General features: G+C 38.9%; 1 protein-coding gene across 1 annotated transcript; it reads right to left on the reverse strand.

The window, feature by feature from the left end:
- Positions 1-2828: 2828 nt before the first annotated feature.
- On the reverse strand, positions 2829-12427 carry rhcgb (Rh family, C glycoprotein b; the record flags this gene model as incomplete). Its single annotated transcript, XM_083893094.1, has 11 exons — positions 2829-2862; positions 4333-4400; positions 6769-6842; positions 7007-7131; positions 7676-7812; positions 7900-8037; positions 9075-9241; positions 9327-9474; positions 9733-9883; positions 10342-10534; positions 12205-12427. 11 exons carry the CDS (start codon positions 12425-12427, stop codon positions 2829-2831), a joined length of 1458 nt encoding a protein of 485 aa, XP_083749220.1.
- Positions 12428-15977: the final 3550 nt, after the last annotated feature.

Below are 15977 nucleotides of genomic sequence, written 5' to 3' on the forward strand. Positions count from 1 at the left end.
CAGTTCTCATGTGGAAGTCATAACTGTGGTCAACTTACATGTCTTCAAAACGTGGCTGCCATGTTGCCTCAAGGCCTGGCACCCTCGACCGCAGAGAGGAAAGGAGGCCGGGCGTCATTTAAAATAAGTCTGAATTATTTTTTAACAGGCTTTTGCATTTGCCCTTTAAGTGGCTGATGAATAAACATGAGTAGCGTTGGGGCGGGAACTGTATGGGGGTATGATGAGAAGAGAGGCCCAGTTTGTGTGTGTGTGTGTGTGTGTGTGTGTGTGTGTGTGTGTGTGTGTGTGTGTGTGTGTGTGTGTGTGTGTGTGTGTGTGTGTGTGTGTGTGTGTGTGTGTGTGTGTGTCTGTGTGTGTGTCTGTGTGTATGCACTGGGGGAAGAAGGGTGGAGAAGGTGGGGGTATCAAGGCCAATGGGGGAGCCTTTCTTCCCAGCAGGGCTGCATCTCGTTTAATTGGAGTACTTGTGGCACCATTACCTTCTTTACTCAAACACGTTACTGATGACAAAAGAAAACAGCACTAAGCCTGCCATTGTTAGCGAGGAGGCCGGATTCCTCATTGCTACTCATGTGTGGGAATCATCCGTGCTCCCACCGTCAGCTGCTGCTGCCGCCGCCTCTGTTCAGTCCGTACGTTGCCATGCACGGTCAAGTACTGTGCCGTTTAACTGGACTATACTGTCCTTGTCCCAGTACACAAGCACTAGTGGGGAATTGATTTTTCCTGAATGAAGTGCGACCGCCTCTGCTCCACTAGGGGCCAAAACACCGCCTTTCACCCTGATAATATGAGGAGGTTTCCGCTTTAAATAGTGAATTTTGTCATGTTTGTCTTATTCTTCCTTGTGCCGGCTTCACTTGCTGTGTGATTCCCGGGTGTTAGTCAGGTTAGGGTAGGAAACTGTGGCACAAGTGTGGAGAGTCCACTGTCCAACTGAAGAATATGCAGGACTGCCAGTCACTCTATTAGAAAATGTCACCGTTTAATGCACAGAGCACATCACTATTTATTTAAGACATGGTAACACTTTCCATTGCAGTACAGTATCAACACTATAATAGTGAGGTAGTATTTTGTTGTAGGAATGTATTACTGTAAAACTGTGTTATTATCCAGGTTACGTATTTGCGTACTACAGGCTGCGATCAGTACCTTCTTCCCATTAAATTGTTTAATGACCATATTAGAAAGTTGGAATTCATCCTCCTTATCTCCAACGTTTGTTTTCAATTGTTATTTTCAAGCTTTACTTGGTAATTACTGTAGAAATAAGATAATATCACTATCATTTTACTTCCCTACTAAATGATTACCATATTGTTACTGTACTCTAATGTAAAGGTAAAAACACAGTGTATTTATGTATTCTAAAAAGGTGAAACATGACTGTGACATTACATAAAAGACATTTCAGTTGTTTAAAGAGAGTGCCTTTTTACACACATGATGTACAACAGTGACCTTTAGTGCTTAAAACATGGCAGCAGTGTGGTTTAAGTGACCATATTGTCAAAATAATAAAGAGATGAGACTGCCTGGCATTAGCATCAACACATTCACATACATAACTGTCCCATCATCTGTTTGATTTTTATGAATCACTCTCATCACTTCCTTCCTTTAGCCAGTCATTGTAAAATGAGAGACTCCATCATGTGTGTGTGTGTGTGTGATGCTGACCTGGCTGTTTTTTCCTTTTTCCATGTTTTGACCTGAGGTCATAATGACGAGGCCGATCTCGGGTTTGTTTTTGGTCACCACAGAGTCTCGAGAGAGTAATAAGGGTGTGACCTTTACCCGCAGTGTGACCCCCATGAGAGAGGACACAGGAGAGGAAAATGAACTTCCTCTTAAGCTTTTTGTCTTATAAAAACAAAAACAAAACAAACAAAAAAAAACTTTTTTTGTAAGTGCTACATATTCTTGTTTTATTAAATTTAAATGAAAATAGTACTTACACTTTATGGAATAATGCTTTATTATTTGTCCAAAATGACATCACAATTAACAAAACTTTTCAAAACAGCATGACATAAACAGTTTACAATATCTGAACGCACACATATCTATTATTTTTATAAGCACTACATAAACACTTTATAGTTTGTTTATAGGCCATTATATTGAATAAAAATGGTCCATTAATGCCTTTAGACGTTACAATTACTGACAAACTATAAATATTGAAAATCACTACATCATAGTGCGTTGTAAATAATTACTAGGTGTTTATGTAGTGCTTATAAATAGTGAGGACACATATACACACACACACACACAGATGTACAGACTAACAGCATTAATGTAAACATTCAATCTTCAAACAAACATAAACTTGCCTGTCTGTGTATTCACAGCAGATTCCTGTGCAAATCATATGGATCTGAAGCAAAGCTATAATACGAAACTCGGCCTGGAGTGTTTCACGTGTGCTTCAGGAGCCGTGTTTATGTTCCCACAGCAGAGCGGAGCCTTGTTTCATGTGGAACAAGAACACAGCATCGGTAAATGAACCTGTCCTTCATGCTGAAATGTATTCCACAACAGAGCCAATTAAACTAATCACTTATTATAGATTTATTACAAATCTTTCATCTTTCAAAAAAAAGCTATAGAGAAAACAATCAGAGAGCACAAATCTCCGCCAAAGGCTACTCAGTTTTCCTGTTGTTCACACTTAAAAATTATTTTAAATTATGAATCTGGATTTGGATCACAAAATCTAAGAATTAATGTTCTTGTAAAAAACATCCATTACGTTTTGAGTTATGCTACTCACAGACAGACAGACAGACAGACAGCAAAAACATCCAGGTCTAAGGTCAGTTCTGCTCCATGCTGAAATTTGACTCCGTTCTGGAAAAACAAAATGAGACAAAATGTGAATATTACAAAAAAAAAGTTTTAATGTCAAGGTTTGATATTTTCTCATATTATCTGCATTCAAATACCCTTTTTTTTCTATAGTATTAGACTCAGTAGACTAAACACTTCACATTACAGAATGAATGAATGAATGAATGAATGACTGAATGAATGAACGAATGAATGAATGAATGAATGAATGGATGAATTGTCTCAGTACATCTTGAGTTATTTGTCAGGTTTGAAGCGTCATCAGGGACAGGTTTTTACTCAATGTTCTCAGGGTCTGAATCCAGCAGGGTGAGGTGTGAACAAACTGTCAGCTCATTTAAATCAGTAAACGTTGTTGTATACTGCAGGTCTCCCATAAACGCCTGAGCCATTTCACCACCTGCTTCTTTTTACTGTTTCTATTCTATTTTATTTCCAATCTTTCTTGTGAGATGTTTAAATTTCGAATGTCTTTTTTCATGTATTTTCTGCCTGAACGCTGCTATATAAATACACCTACAGGTCAGTACCAACAGGGTAATAGTATGATGATAATTTTGTAACATTATGGTAATAACATCTCATTTGTATTGGTATTTTCAGTGTAATAATGTGATAATAATAACAATAATATTAATAATATAACACCAGTTTAATACCCTCACCTGAAGAAAGAACATGGAATTACTAATATATTCCTTCCCTATTACATTATTATATTATTACAACTCTACATTTCCTGTACCATGTACCCACTAGATTAAACAGTCCATTCATTAAATGTTTAAATCCTTATGTAACCCGTGGTTCTCTTTGTTTTCCACACATTATTTCATTTACCCAAACACAACCTCTGTCGCGCGACTGCAAGGTCACTTTGCAGAGCTGCACATGCAGAACGAACAAAACAACCCACTATCAACACAAAAAAAAAGGTTGACTCGGAGAGAGCACAGAGCACAGAGCACAGGCCACGTGTCAGTGTTTCATAATCCAGCACATGTGAGTGACAGCGGCTGCATAAGATGCACCACTGTGTGCTCACTGTGTGCGTGTGTGCGTGTGCGTGTGTGTGTGTGTGTGTGTGTGTGTGTGTGTGTGTGTGCGTGTGTGTGTGTGTGTGTGTGTGTGCGTGTGTGTGTTTGCGTGTGTGTGTGTGTGTGTGTGTGTGTGTGTGTGTGTGTGTGTGTGTGTGTGTGTGTGTGTGTGTGTATGTTCATACTGTATTCAACACCATGAAACAGATATTGCCAACAAAGGGCAGGAATCACAGTGTGTCACAAGTGGGCCCTAAAAACAACAACAACTGTGCTCTGCTGCCACTTAGAGGACAATATATATATATGCATATTTTTTCCAACAACAAAAGCACAAACTGCACTACTGTACCGCCACTGCTTGTTTGGTATGGGAATATCATCTGCCAATGACCATAGGAAAGATTGTTATCAGTTAAACTAAAGCACTTACACATCCTTGTTCCGCAGGTGGTTGTTGTACTGCAGAATGGGTGGGACGCTCTCTTCATCTTGAGGAAGCTGTGAACAGTTATGAAATGGAACAATGTCAGTTTTGCCCATTTTATGTTCACATGAGTGCAAATATATAAGACCATCTGTCATGAAGATGAGAAATATAAAACAATAAAACATAAAAGTTTTAGAAATCTAAAATTGTTATTTATTTGGCAAATAACAAACTGAATTCACCTTTTAAACCCAAAATTTGAGCCGGCTCACTGGGCTTCTCTGGGGAGAACATTCAACCACTAAAACATATTTTTCTGCTCAAGAATGCAAGTAAATAACTATAATTTTAACATCCTAATCGATGAATAATAATGTGCTTTAGTATGATTTCTGGTTTGTTTATAAAACAGTAAATTTGAAAATTCACGGATAACATTTAATATTTATATTTTAGCATTGAAACATAAAAAATGATTATAAAATGAACAATGCTGTTAATTTAGTGCAACTGTGGCATAAACCATTTGGTGGTGGTCTAATAAATGTGTCAAGCACTGTATCTAGAGACGAACAACCTTTCACTCTCACATTCACACTTATCCAATTAAATAGTCTGCCAAACTGTCAAACTTCTTGTTGTGTGACAACTGTGAACTGACTTTCTAAGTGTTTCTCATAGGTGAAATCACTGACTTCTGCTTCACGTAATGCAAAATAGGAAACTATAACTGACACTCACTAAAAAGAGAAAAAGGGACACTTTTTTCTCCATTAAAATATGCAAAAAAAAAAACAAAAAAAAAAGAGGAACTGATCACACAATTCTGAAAGTCTTATACCAGGGTTGTCAAACATGTGGCCACATAGAGTACCATTTGATCTCAAGTGGACCAGACCAGTAAAATAATAACTCCAAAACAACAACTCCAAATGTTTTCCCTTTGTTTTACATTTAAAGAAGTATCTTTTTACAAACTACCTGACTTAGAATAAGTGCAATTTCAACAATATTATGCCTAAGTGGACCATTTACACATGTGCTTTACAACTTACAGATCACAGTGGATCTACAAAGGCACAAAACATTTACTCACAGGTTTAACTCACAAATTCATCCTGGGGCCAGAATGGACCCACTGGCTGTGTTTTAATCTATATCACAGCTTTTAAAATCCCTGAACAAAAACAACACCATTTTGTTGTCCCACAAATACTGGTCATCCAAGTCACACCTGTGCAAAAACTGCAGTCATGTGTCAGACTATGAAATGTATTAAATATCTCTTTGTTAACTTGTCGCATCTGTGCTCTTAGTTTCTATTTAGAAAACATTCAGGGCAGTGGCTGAGAAAAACCTGTTCTGAATCCTAGTTTTGCAAATCTCTAAACATAAATTTAGCATCAACTAGCAACACTTTGTTCATTCACAAACGCCCTGATCGCTAATTAGTCTCACTCATGTCTATGTATTGTTTTTTTCATTGTAACACAGTTTTATGACTTTGTGGAAAACCTTGAAGCTCATGTATCAGCAAATATAATCCTGAATCACATTTTTGCAAGTCTCTGGACACAGAGTTGATCATTTGAAAAACTTTGTTTTCGTCAACAAACACTGGCCTTCAAAGTACAACACCCTGATTACCATTTGGTCTCACTCACAGTAAGTATATCCCTTCAATGAGTTTAAAAGTATAAAATCCTCAAGTCACTTTTGTATCTTTGCTTTGATTTTATTGTTTATTGTTTCTCACTGTAGGTGGAATTAGTTTTGCTATATACTGGAACATGTCGCATATGCTTACAATAGTTGTGTTTTGGTGAAAGGTGTCAGTTTTGAGAAAAGAGTGCTGTGTTTCACTTTCACTTTGTTTCTGGACACATTTTCTGGAAATGTGTTTAACCCTCAGAACACAATACTATGTTAAAATATACAATACATACAGAGGCTATAAGAATGTGCAATATAGAGTGTCTTATATCCTTTTTTTTCAGCGCAACTTAGGCAATGAAAATCATTTTTTCTTAGCATCTTTTGCTGACCGTTGACTTAATGTTTCATGCTGTTTCTTTGCTTATGTCCTATATCACTGGGTTGTACTTGTTGTACTTGTACTTGTTTTGTCCTGCTTCCCTCTGTTGATTGTCTGCCCCACCCTGATGTGTTTCACCCGTGTCCACTTATTACCGTCTCCCTGGTGTATTTAGTCTACGTGGCTCAGTGTCTTTGTCGGTTCATTTGTTCATCTGTTGTACTCAGTTCTGCTCTGGCTTGTTCCGTGTGGTTCCATGCACCTTGCTTTGGTTTTACCTTGACCTTCTGCTTTAGCCTTGGGTTGCTTTTGCTTCTTCTGTTTACCTTTTATAGTTTAAGTTTTACTGGAGACTCTTTTGTGTCTTATTTTGCCTGCACCATTACAACAACATTGTCTCTCACCTCCCAGTAAGGCTCATCATCAAAGCAATTTTCATCTGCGGCATCTCCCCAAATCGGTAGTCTCAAGATACAACCTCCAAAGAGAACAAGAACACATCAGCTATGTAAACACAATGTATGCAAAACACCTTGTTCAAACAGAGCCACTCCATATTATTGACACATTATTAACATGCTAAATGTGTACTTTCAGTCATAGTGAAAGTCAAGAATGGCTGTGAATGTGGTCGCCACTTACCGACAAGGATGCCACCGCCTACGCCGAAGCAGATGGCCACACAGATGCCTGCAGCCTGGTGACCACCCTGCCGTGTGGGTACCATGTCTTTGAACGCACCCTCAAAGTCATAGGTGTTAATCAGCCTTTAATGCAAAGAAAGAGGGAAAAATGTTGTTTCATGAGACAGAAAAACTACATTTGGACACAGAGAGATATGAGTTTTATTTGTTGTAACTACACTGCTTCATATTGCACTCTTTTTGTAACTTTTAAACACTTTATATGTTTTAATATTAAGAACTATATCTGTTTTAAAGTCTGCTTTTGCACCACAAAAATAAAATTGATTTGATATTATTTCTTTATTTTAAGTTCCTTGCTGGCTTCACTAAAAACAATGTTGGCACCAGTTTATTCACAATTTAATTTTTAAATTACTGAAGGGATGTAAGTGTAGCTGCATTCACTACTACTGTATTTAGACTGTGCATACTGCATTTTTTATTATTATTCCTGTTGTGCTGTGTGCCATTGAAACACATTTATTTGATGGAATTCCAAATAAAATACAAAGTCTACCTGGCAACCTTGTGACAAACTTCCTGTTTTGAACATTGGTTACATAAAACCCATTTGAGTAAAAATAACTGTCTGATAGTTTCTTGTTTGCAGGTAAGGACCCCTCACCCCTCACGGCCATAAACTGATTCAGAAGCAGCTGCAGCTGTAATGGCTCCCACAATTCCTCCAATGACTCCCGGCATGGCATGAAGGTTATGTATTCCACATGTGTCTTGGATCTTGAGGTACTTCTCCATGAACGGCTGAGAGTTTGGTAAAAAAAAAAAAATAGAAATCTTAACAAACGGCACTCAAGATCAGTCAAAGCAGCAAACAGAGAAAAGTCATACTGTGAGGTAGATATATCCAAGGGTGGAGATGATACCACAGCAGAATCCTACAATCAGAGAACCGTAGGGCATCAGCATGAACTCTGCTGCTGTTCCCACTGCCACGCCTCCAGCAAGAGTAGAGTTCTGGATGTGAACCTGAGAAATGAGTGCAAACAAAATGGGTGTTATAACCAAAGGGTTGCTAGTTTGAGTCCCCACTATGTCAAGGGCTGTGGTACCCCTGAGCAAGGTACCTAATCTCCATTGGTTATTATTAATTGGACGCTCTTAACTGGCCCCAGCCACGGGGGGAGGCACACCCAGTGAACTCCTTGTGCTTTCAAGCTTATTATCAAATAAGGATTACAGTATATCCTTTCTGACATATAAAGGTCAGAAAGTTCCCTGATGCACGCAGGAAAGCTGGTGGTGCATGGGAACCTGTTGATTTATCTACAGTTCTCACCTTTAATTCGTACAGACTGGAATTCTAAATTTAAAGTCCTTGTGACCTTATTCTTAAAACACAAGTAGCTTCCACATATTTGCAGTTGCAGTGTGGGAATGTCTTGTTGCCATCTTGATTGGTGTTTAGAGCAGTCAACAGCACGGTAACACACAACGACATGGAGAATTCATGGTAGAAAATCATGGTAGACAGGCCACTCTCTGTTGTAGAGGACTTCTCACCACCACTGTCGCACATATCTGTACTGAAGAGGAAGCTGAAAGTGTTGGATGTGAGAAAGATGATGATGATGAGGAGGAGGAGGTGCAGGAGTAGGAAATACGTGGAAGTGATTTTCTCCACGGAAGGCTTTTCTCCACAAAGGGAGTTGAAGCACCTGCATGGTTGGTGTTGGGCATCGTAAGACTCATAGATTGAATGGAACTTCACATTCTTCCCTGAGTACGAGATCTGAGTACAACATCTCAAAGCAGATTCAAAGACATAGCAACCTCTAAAATCCAATAGGAAAATTGGCTCTATTACTATCAGGTTACACACATTGACATGTGCTCTACATGTAGGGGAGATTCTAAACAACCTATCTCAGTTAATGCATTAAAATGTTGATTTTGATGCCGTGCATACAGTACATCATTTCATACTGTACATACTACCTGTTATCATTAAACGGCTCATTCTTCACAGGGTTCCTGCAGAGAAAATAAACCCTGCCAGTTTTTACCATGTCTAGTTTTCCATGCTTTTGAAAGAGGCTGGAGACAGCCACAGTGGTAAGCACAGTCGAGGCCAGAGCTAGGTAGGTGTTGATGGCTGCTCTGTGCTGTCCGTCCCCGTGGTCAGCGAGGGCGGAGTTAAAGCTGGGCCAGAACATCCACAGGAAGAGGGTGCCTGGGCGGGAAGTGGGATATTCATAAATATAGAGGGGCGAAACGGCCATGGAAATCACGAAACAGAAAAATAAGATCATTCTCACCAATCATGGCAAAGACATCTGAGTGGTAGACGGAGCCCTGCAGACGACTGCTCTGGTCCAGATTTGGACGATAGAGCATCCACGAGATGGACAGACCATAATAACCGCCAAATGTGTGGATCACCATGGAGCCTCCAGCATCTCTGGCCTGGAATATATGAGCATCAGTTGCAGAAGCAGAAGATCAATACAATCGACATGAATAAGAATAATATGAGGTACTTTCAGAATTTTCAGGGCAACTGAACCATAAAGAAATAAATGAGAGCTACATGTTTTCTAAGTTAAAGAAAAAAAAAAGGAAAGAAACTCCACAAGATTTATACTAGTACTAATGTTACAAGTGAATCTCTACACTTTATCTAACACAATATTTAAAGAATATCCAGTGATGGTTTCAACTTACATGAATGAGACTCAGGATAATATATTCCTCCACAGCAAACAACGTAATCCCAAAGAGGGTCAGAACCATCAGCTGGACTGGACTCACTTTACCCAGCACTGCACCATAAGCAATCAGACAGCCAGCCACACAGAAGTCAGCGTTGATGAGGCTGAGGAGTGGACAAAGAACAACTGTGTTATCAGTGTGTCATAATAATCTATCATTCTGGAACTTTCTTCAACTTAACTCATGCAAGTCTACTCTACAGCTAACTACAGAAGATGATTGAGAACCTTCACAAACATCTGTTCTTGAGTGTTTTCTGGATGCATAGATCAGGTTGACAGGGGAATGAGTCATATCTCACCTCTGTATTATATATACAGATAATTTTACTTTAGATATAAACATTGATAAAAGATAGACATAAGATACAAGAGATCCTGTTAAAATGACTCAACAACGTCATGTCATGTGTGACTAGAAATAAAGATTTATGGACTCGCATCAGTCAAACTGGTTTCTCCACCTCACTGTGTATCCTAGTATTTTTGTCAATGAAAACCACACAGGTGCAATAAAACAAAGGGGGGCTTTGAACTCACCGATAATAAAAACCACACTTACTTTTCAACTCCAATTTTGATCTTTCCATCGGTGTAATCCAGGGAATGGAACCAGCCCTGCATGAGCAGTGCCCACTGGAGGCCAAAGGCTGCAATGAGGAAGTTGAAACCCACTGCACCGAAGCTGTACCTCTTCAGAAATGTCATCAAGAAGCCAAATCCAACAAAGATCATCACATGGACATCCTGGAAGCCTAGTGTAGAAACAGAAGAGGAAGAGAGGCAAAGAGGGTGAACTGAGCATAGTGGTTCAAATATTCAATTATTTCCTGTCCTGTGTGGAGTTTCCATGATCGACATGTGTTTGTGTCACAGGGCCAGCATAGACAAGCAAACATTCAAACCTTTAGGCAATTTAGAGTCTTCAATCAATGTAGGTCAAGTGTGTATGTGTTTGTCACATAAACACACTGGTAAGTCACCTGCCAAGTTTAAAGTCAGTCAGTTGACCTTGTGTTTTTGGTCAAGTTTGTCTGTCTGTCTGTCTGATTGTGAGCAGCACAATTCAAAAAAAGTACGATTTTGATCAGATAAAAAAATTATTTTAATATGTCGGCATCAGCACTTGAGTGTTTTGACACTGTGGCAGAGTTTTGAGGATCTGAATGCTCTCTGTTCATTAAAGTCAATATGTCGATGAAGTTTAATATAGAACACATTGCTAGTATTTAATTATAACATGAATTGAGGTACTAAATATAGACACTTTGTTTTCACACCAGTGCACAAACACATGAGGTAATGTGAGAAAAACAGTGATGTATCTATTCCTCATTGACTGGATGTTGCAACTTTATGATTAGTAATAAATCAGGACACTTCTACAGGTACTGTGATCTCTGTAGGGTTTTAAGTAACTGTGAGATGAAATAGTTGTATCTGCTGTTACCAGGAAACAACAGCCTGTGGGTGCCAGCATGAACGAGCCAGTGTCATTTACAGTACAACCCTTTACGTCCTGACACATCTCCGGGCACAACAGCTTGGGACGCCCTTGTGTTGAGGGGAAAAAGGTTGCATGACCATGAACTTGGTGGTCAGAGGCAACCAACTGTGTCAAAACAAACTTTTTTCAAGTGACGTCCAACACCATGTCTGAGATGGTCTCATGATCATTGACATGATAGTTGACATTGACACTGTGGGACACTGACACACCCACACCCACCGATATACAGCGTGTACTGTACTGTACTATATATAACTAATAAAAGGGATATGTTAAAACAGACAAAGAGATCAGAGTGAATTCATGCCTGCGACAGTTAAACTGGAAAAGGAGCCTGAGGGAGTCAAACCTCTGGGGTAATGTGCACTTGTAGATGTCAGACCCTTGTCAGCAATAATGTTAGGAATATGTCAGGTCAGCTTAAACTGAGACTAATCGGTTAAATTAAGTAGAAGAAAATACACAAATACTTGTAAATAAATAAAATAATATATATACTATGTATATATGTATGTATATACAGTACTGTGCAGAAATCTTAAGCCCTTACACTTGAACAATAACACATCTCTGTTAATACTGGCGTGGAACCTTTATTAATATTTATTAATTTTAAAAATCCTGTGTTTGTCCTACTTTTTTCATTTTTATTTTATTTTTTTTAATATCTGCTATCTATATCTAAGCGTCTATTATGCCAGGTTCATTCAAGACATGCTTGAGCATTACATCCACATGTTACATGAGTTAAATAAGACCAGCTTTAAGTCGCATCACTTCATTCCACATTACAATGATCACAGAATTTGACAGACAGAAAAAACAACCGAGCTGGTGGTGCCTGAAAAGTTTGCACAGTACATGTGCGTGTGTGTGTGTGCAACTTTTACTATGAAGACAGATGAAGCCACTTACTTGGATATCTGAAGTAGAAGTCATTTTCAATGTCGCTTGATATATTTTTAGCTTTCCTGTGCTCAATCCAGTGTGGATCTGATTCTTCGTCGTATCGAATAAACACCCCAAACAAGATGATCATGGCTGTTTGCCATACAATGCAAACTGCTGGAAGACTGAACCGAACATTGGTGTTCTTCGGACGGTCGCACAACTCCCTGAAGCTTTGAATACAACCCATTGTCTCTTCTTTGTCTTTTGCACCTTGAATCTATTTCAGGTCAAATAGTTGACGTAAAGCTGACACATTCAAATCAGCTGTCATGGCAAAAAAAGGAAAAACATGTTCAAGCCCTGAGAATCTCAAGTGGAGAGAGTGGAGATGACCAAGCCACCGTGACTCTATTAGGATGGGACACTCCCCTGTAACACCCTCCACTTTCCACTAGACACTTTCAGTAGAGGAAAATGTTCAGGTGATCTTGTATTTAGACATGTCTTCATTCTCTTTTCTTTTACTTGTTGTTTTTACATGAATGACTTTGTTCAGGTCACAACCATGATATAATACAGACACATCAAAATAGACGACTGCTACTACAGTCTCTTATGAAACCATATCTTATATTCTTATAACAGAAAAGACTTGTTTACTTGGACATCCTCTAGACGCGGCTTTCTTTGGGAAAACCCACTTCCTTAGCACAAATTATTTGCACATCATTCAAAGACAAATACATCCCTGTATATTTGCAGAGATGGGTTTTGTAATTAGTCTTTGCTCATCATTACTTTTAAGTATGGAGAGATGTGTGTGTGTGTGTGTGTGTGTGTGTGTGTGTGTGTGTGTGTGTGTGTGTGTGTGTGTGTGTGTGTGTGTGTGTGTGTGTGTGTGTGTGTGTGTGTGTGTGTGTGTGTGTGGAGCTGATTCTATGAAGCATTAAGTGTAAATAATGTGGATCCATGCTGGGCCCCATTAGAAAGATGCACAGTAGGTTTGACTCATCACAGCCCAAGGGTGTGAAAAGCTCTAAGACAACAATCTATCTATCTATCTAATAATTTTCCTGAGATACTGAAGCCTTTCCTTGACTTAAAGTTAAAAGCAAATCATTATATTGCAGATAAAATAGAAACAGTTCAGCTGGTGTAACTATATGTTTTGTGAAGGAAAGGAAGGAATAGTTCCAGAATGAACTTGACTTCTTGTCGGGAAGATTGTCGTGTGTGTACGGTAAATATGAGGCTGGAGCTGCTGGTTAACTAAGCACAGGGCTCAACAGTTAAGTTATTATTATATGTTATAATACATCCAAAAAAGTATCATATAAACTATAGTTTATATCTGTTGGATCTGGTGCTAATGAGTGGAAAATGTTTAATTTCACTCCCGTAGTATCGCTGATGTTGTAAAAAGTAGCTCGGTTTGAGGGAAGTTGTGGTAATGATTGTGCTGGTAATATCAGCTGTGTCGGTTTGCCAACTGTGATCAAAGTGACTGAGGACGTAATCAGCACCAAGGGCAGCGCTGACGCTAATTTTAATGTTACCTCAGTCAAACGCAGGTAACTGAGTTCCGGGTACCTATTATTACACAGTTCATAATTTAAGGGGTAAATTATTTATTTCTGTTTTCATTAAGATTACACTGAGGTAAGCTGAGAAAGTGAGAGTGGTGGCAAATATCTCCTCTGTCAGCAAGAAAGCCAATGAAGCTAAATAATCTTAATCATGTTGTTATACCGTGTGCCAAGCTCATGTTGTGTTTTTGCCTCAGTTCTATATGTATCATCACTACAAAACTGTATAACTTCTATGTAACATCATGAAGACCAAAACCTGGTCCTTAAGAGGCAGGACCTCATTTCTGAGGAATTGGTTAAGTTTAGAGATACAATTTGAATTGCCCAAAACAAATGGTTGGATGTCCAAATAAATGGCAGTCAATGCAGCATCCTCAACAGAAAAGCTGTGAAAACCTATATGTGTGCGTGTTTACATGTGTGCCTCACAAACAGACAAAGGTCAATAGTAAAGATCAGAGCCAGACCTACCTGTTGTGACAAGGTTGTAACTGGAGGACATACAGCCTTGAATGTCAGGCTTGTCATTTTTCTTTTCTCTGGTGTGTACAGATGGATCGATGCCACTGACACGACTGAAAAGAATATTTGAAAAAGATATTGATTACGAAAAACAAGAGGGTCTTTTTTGTCTCTTCTCTTCTAAACAGTTTATGCATGGATATACTGGTGGTGGCCAAACACTAACTGGCTCTGACTCCAACAAACCCTGAGGGATGATAGGATGATTGACAGGCAGCCTTGTTCTTGTATGAAGTACCTAAAAGGGATATTTGAGTAAAAGTATCTTATCAGAAAATGACTTTGGTAGAAGATGAAGTCACCTTTTGCAATATGACGAGAGTATGTGGCAAAAAAATGTACTTGGGCTTTAGAATTGAAAGAATTAAAAAAGTGACTAGTTAGAATTGAGCAATACACTTGGAATGTTGCGGGTTCTAGTCCCAGCCCCATATGTGTCCGTACATATGTAGCTTAGAGACTTAATCCCACATTGCTCCAGACAGCTCTGCCAGCAGCAGTGTGTGAATGGGTATGAAATATATAACAGAAAATGCACTACATGTAGATGCACTGTATGCATGTAAGAGTGAATGGGTATGAATGGATGAATGGCAAAACTGTAGTGTAAAGCAGCTTTGAGTGGTCATCGAGACTAAAAAAGTACTTGATAAATACAAAGCATTTCATCTCTTCTTCTCTGGATTTTATTTGATAGTAAAAAGTAGAAATAGTTAGGGGAACTGGCCGTACAGTACTCTTGCAAGCACTCTTGCCTTTATGCATGGACTTTGCGAGCCTCATGTGGAGGATAAAGTGGTAGAAGATGAGTGAGTCAGTGGAGAAAAAGTAAAAGGTGGTAGAAATATAAATAACAAACTAAAGGACAGATACGTGGATTTTGTATTTAAGTACAGTAACAAAATGTATGTCCAGTATATTGCATATGCATGTGTACGCACACCACAACCAGATCATTTAATTTCATTAACTTCCATGTGAATTGTAAATTCCAATCAGAACACATCTTTTTGCAATGTAACTCAGCTTGAGTTTATGAGCAGTTTCACAACCGTCCCTAATAAAGTGGCTGGTAAGTGTAAAACACTGCAGGGGACGTGAGTTCAAGTTCAGAATTTGTCACTGTTATAGTTGTCACTGTATGCCGTTGTGTACATACACTTACATACTATACAAACATGCATAGATAATTTTTTTGTTTACTTCCTTGCATGAAAGGTGTTGATTCTCATCATTATTTAGGAAATATGCTTTTGTAAACTGAGGAGGGTAGGCTCACTGATTTATTGCATGTGATGCGTAAACTCCTGGCAGCCGTATGTCAGGGATGTGGAGTGAGTTGAATATCAAGCCCTGGGGAGTGCAGGTGTATATACAGGTGCAGAAAATACACCTTGTTATCATCGCCTCAGTAGAAAAAATGGACGTATCAGCAGAAAAACGTACACGTCAATGGTCTGGATTTGTACTCACCAGTGTGGAAATGAGTGAGCATGTATCCATGCTCATTGATCTTCCTGCTTGACTTAGCACTGCTACCTTGGTGATGTAATTCTGGCAGATAATGCGCTCTTCAGGGATAACATGTAACACTGATCCAGCTTGACTGAGAATCCCTGTCAGGCTTTTTGAAGATGTCGTATTTGTAGCTGCATGTTTGTGTGTACTGGTTTGTGATTATTTTGC

This window comes from Microchirus variegatus (genome assembly GCF_963457635.1).
Source record: "Microchirus variegatus genome assembly, chromosome: 8".
NCBI lineage: Eukaryota > Metazoa > Chordata > Actinopteri > Pleuronectiformes > Soleidae > Microchirus > Microchirus variegatus.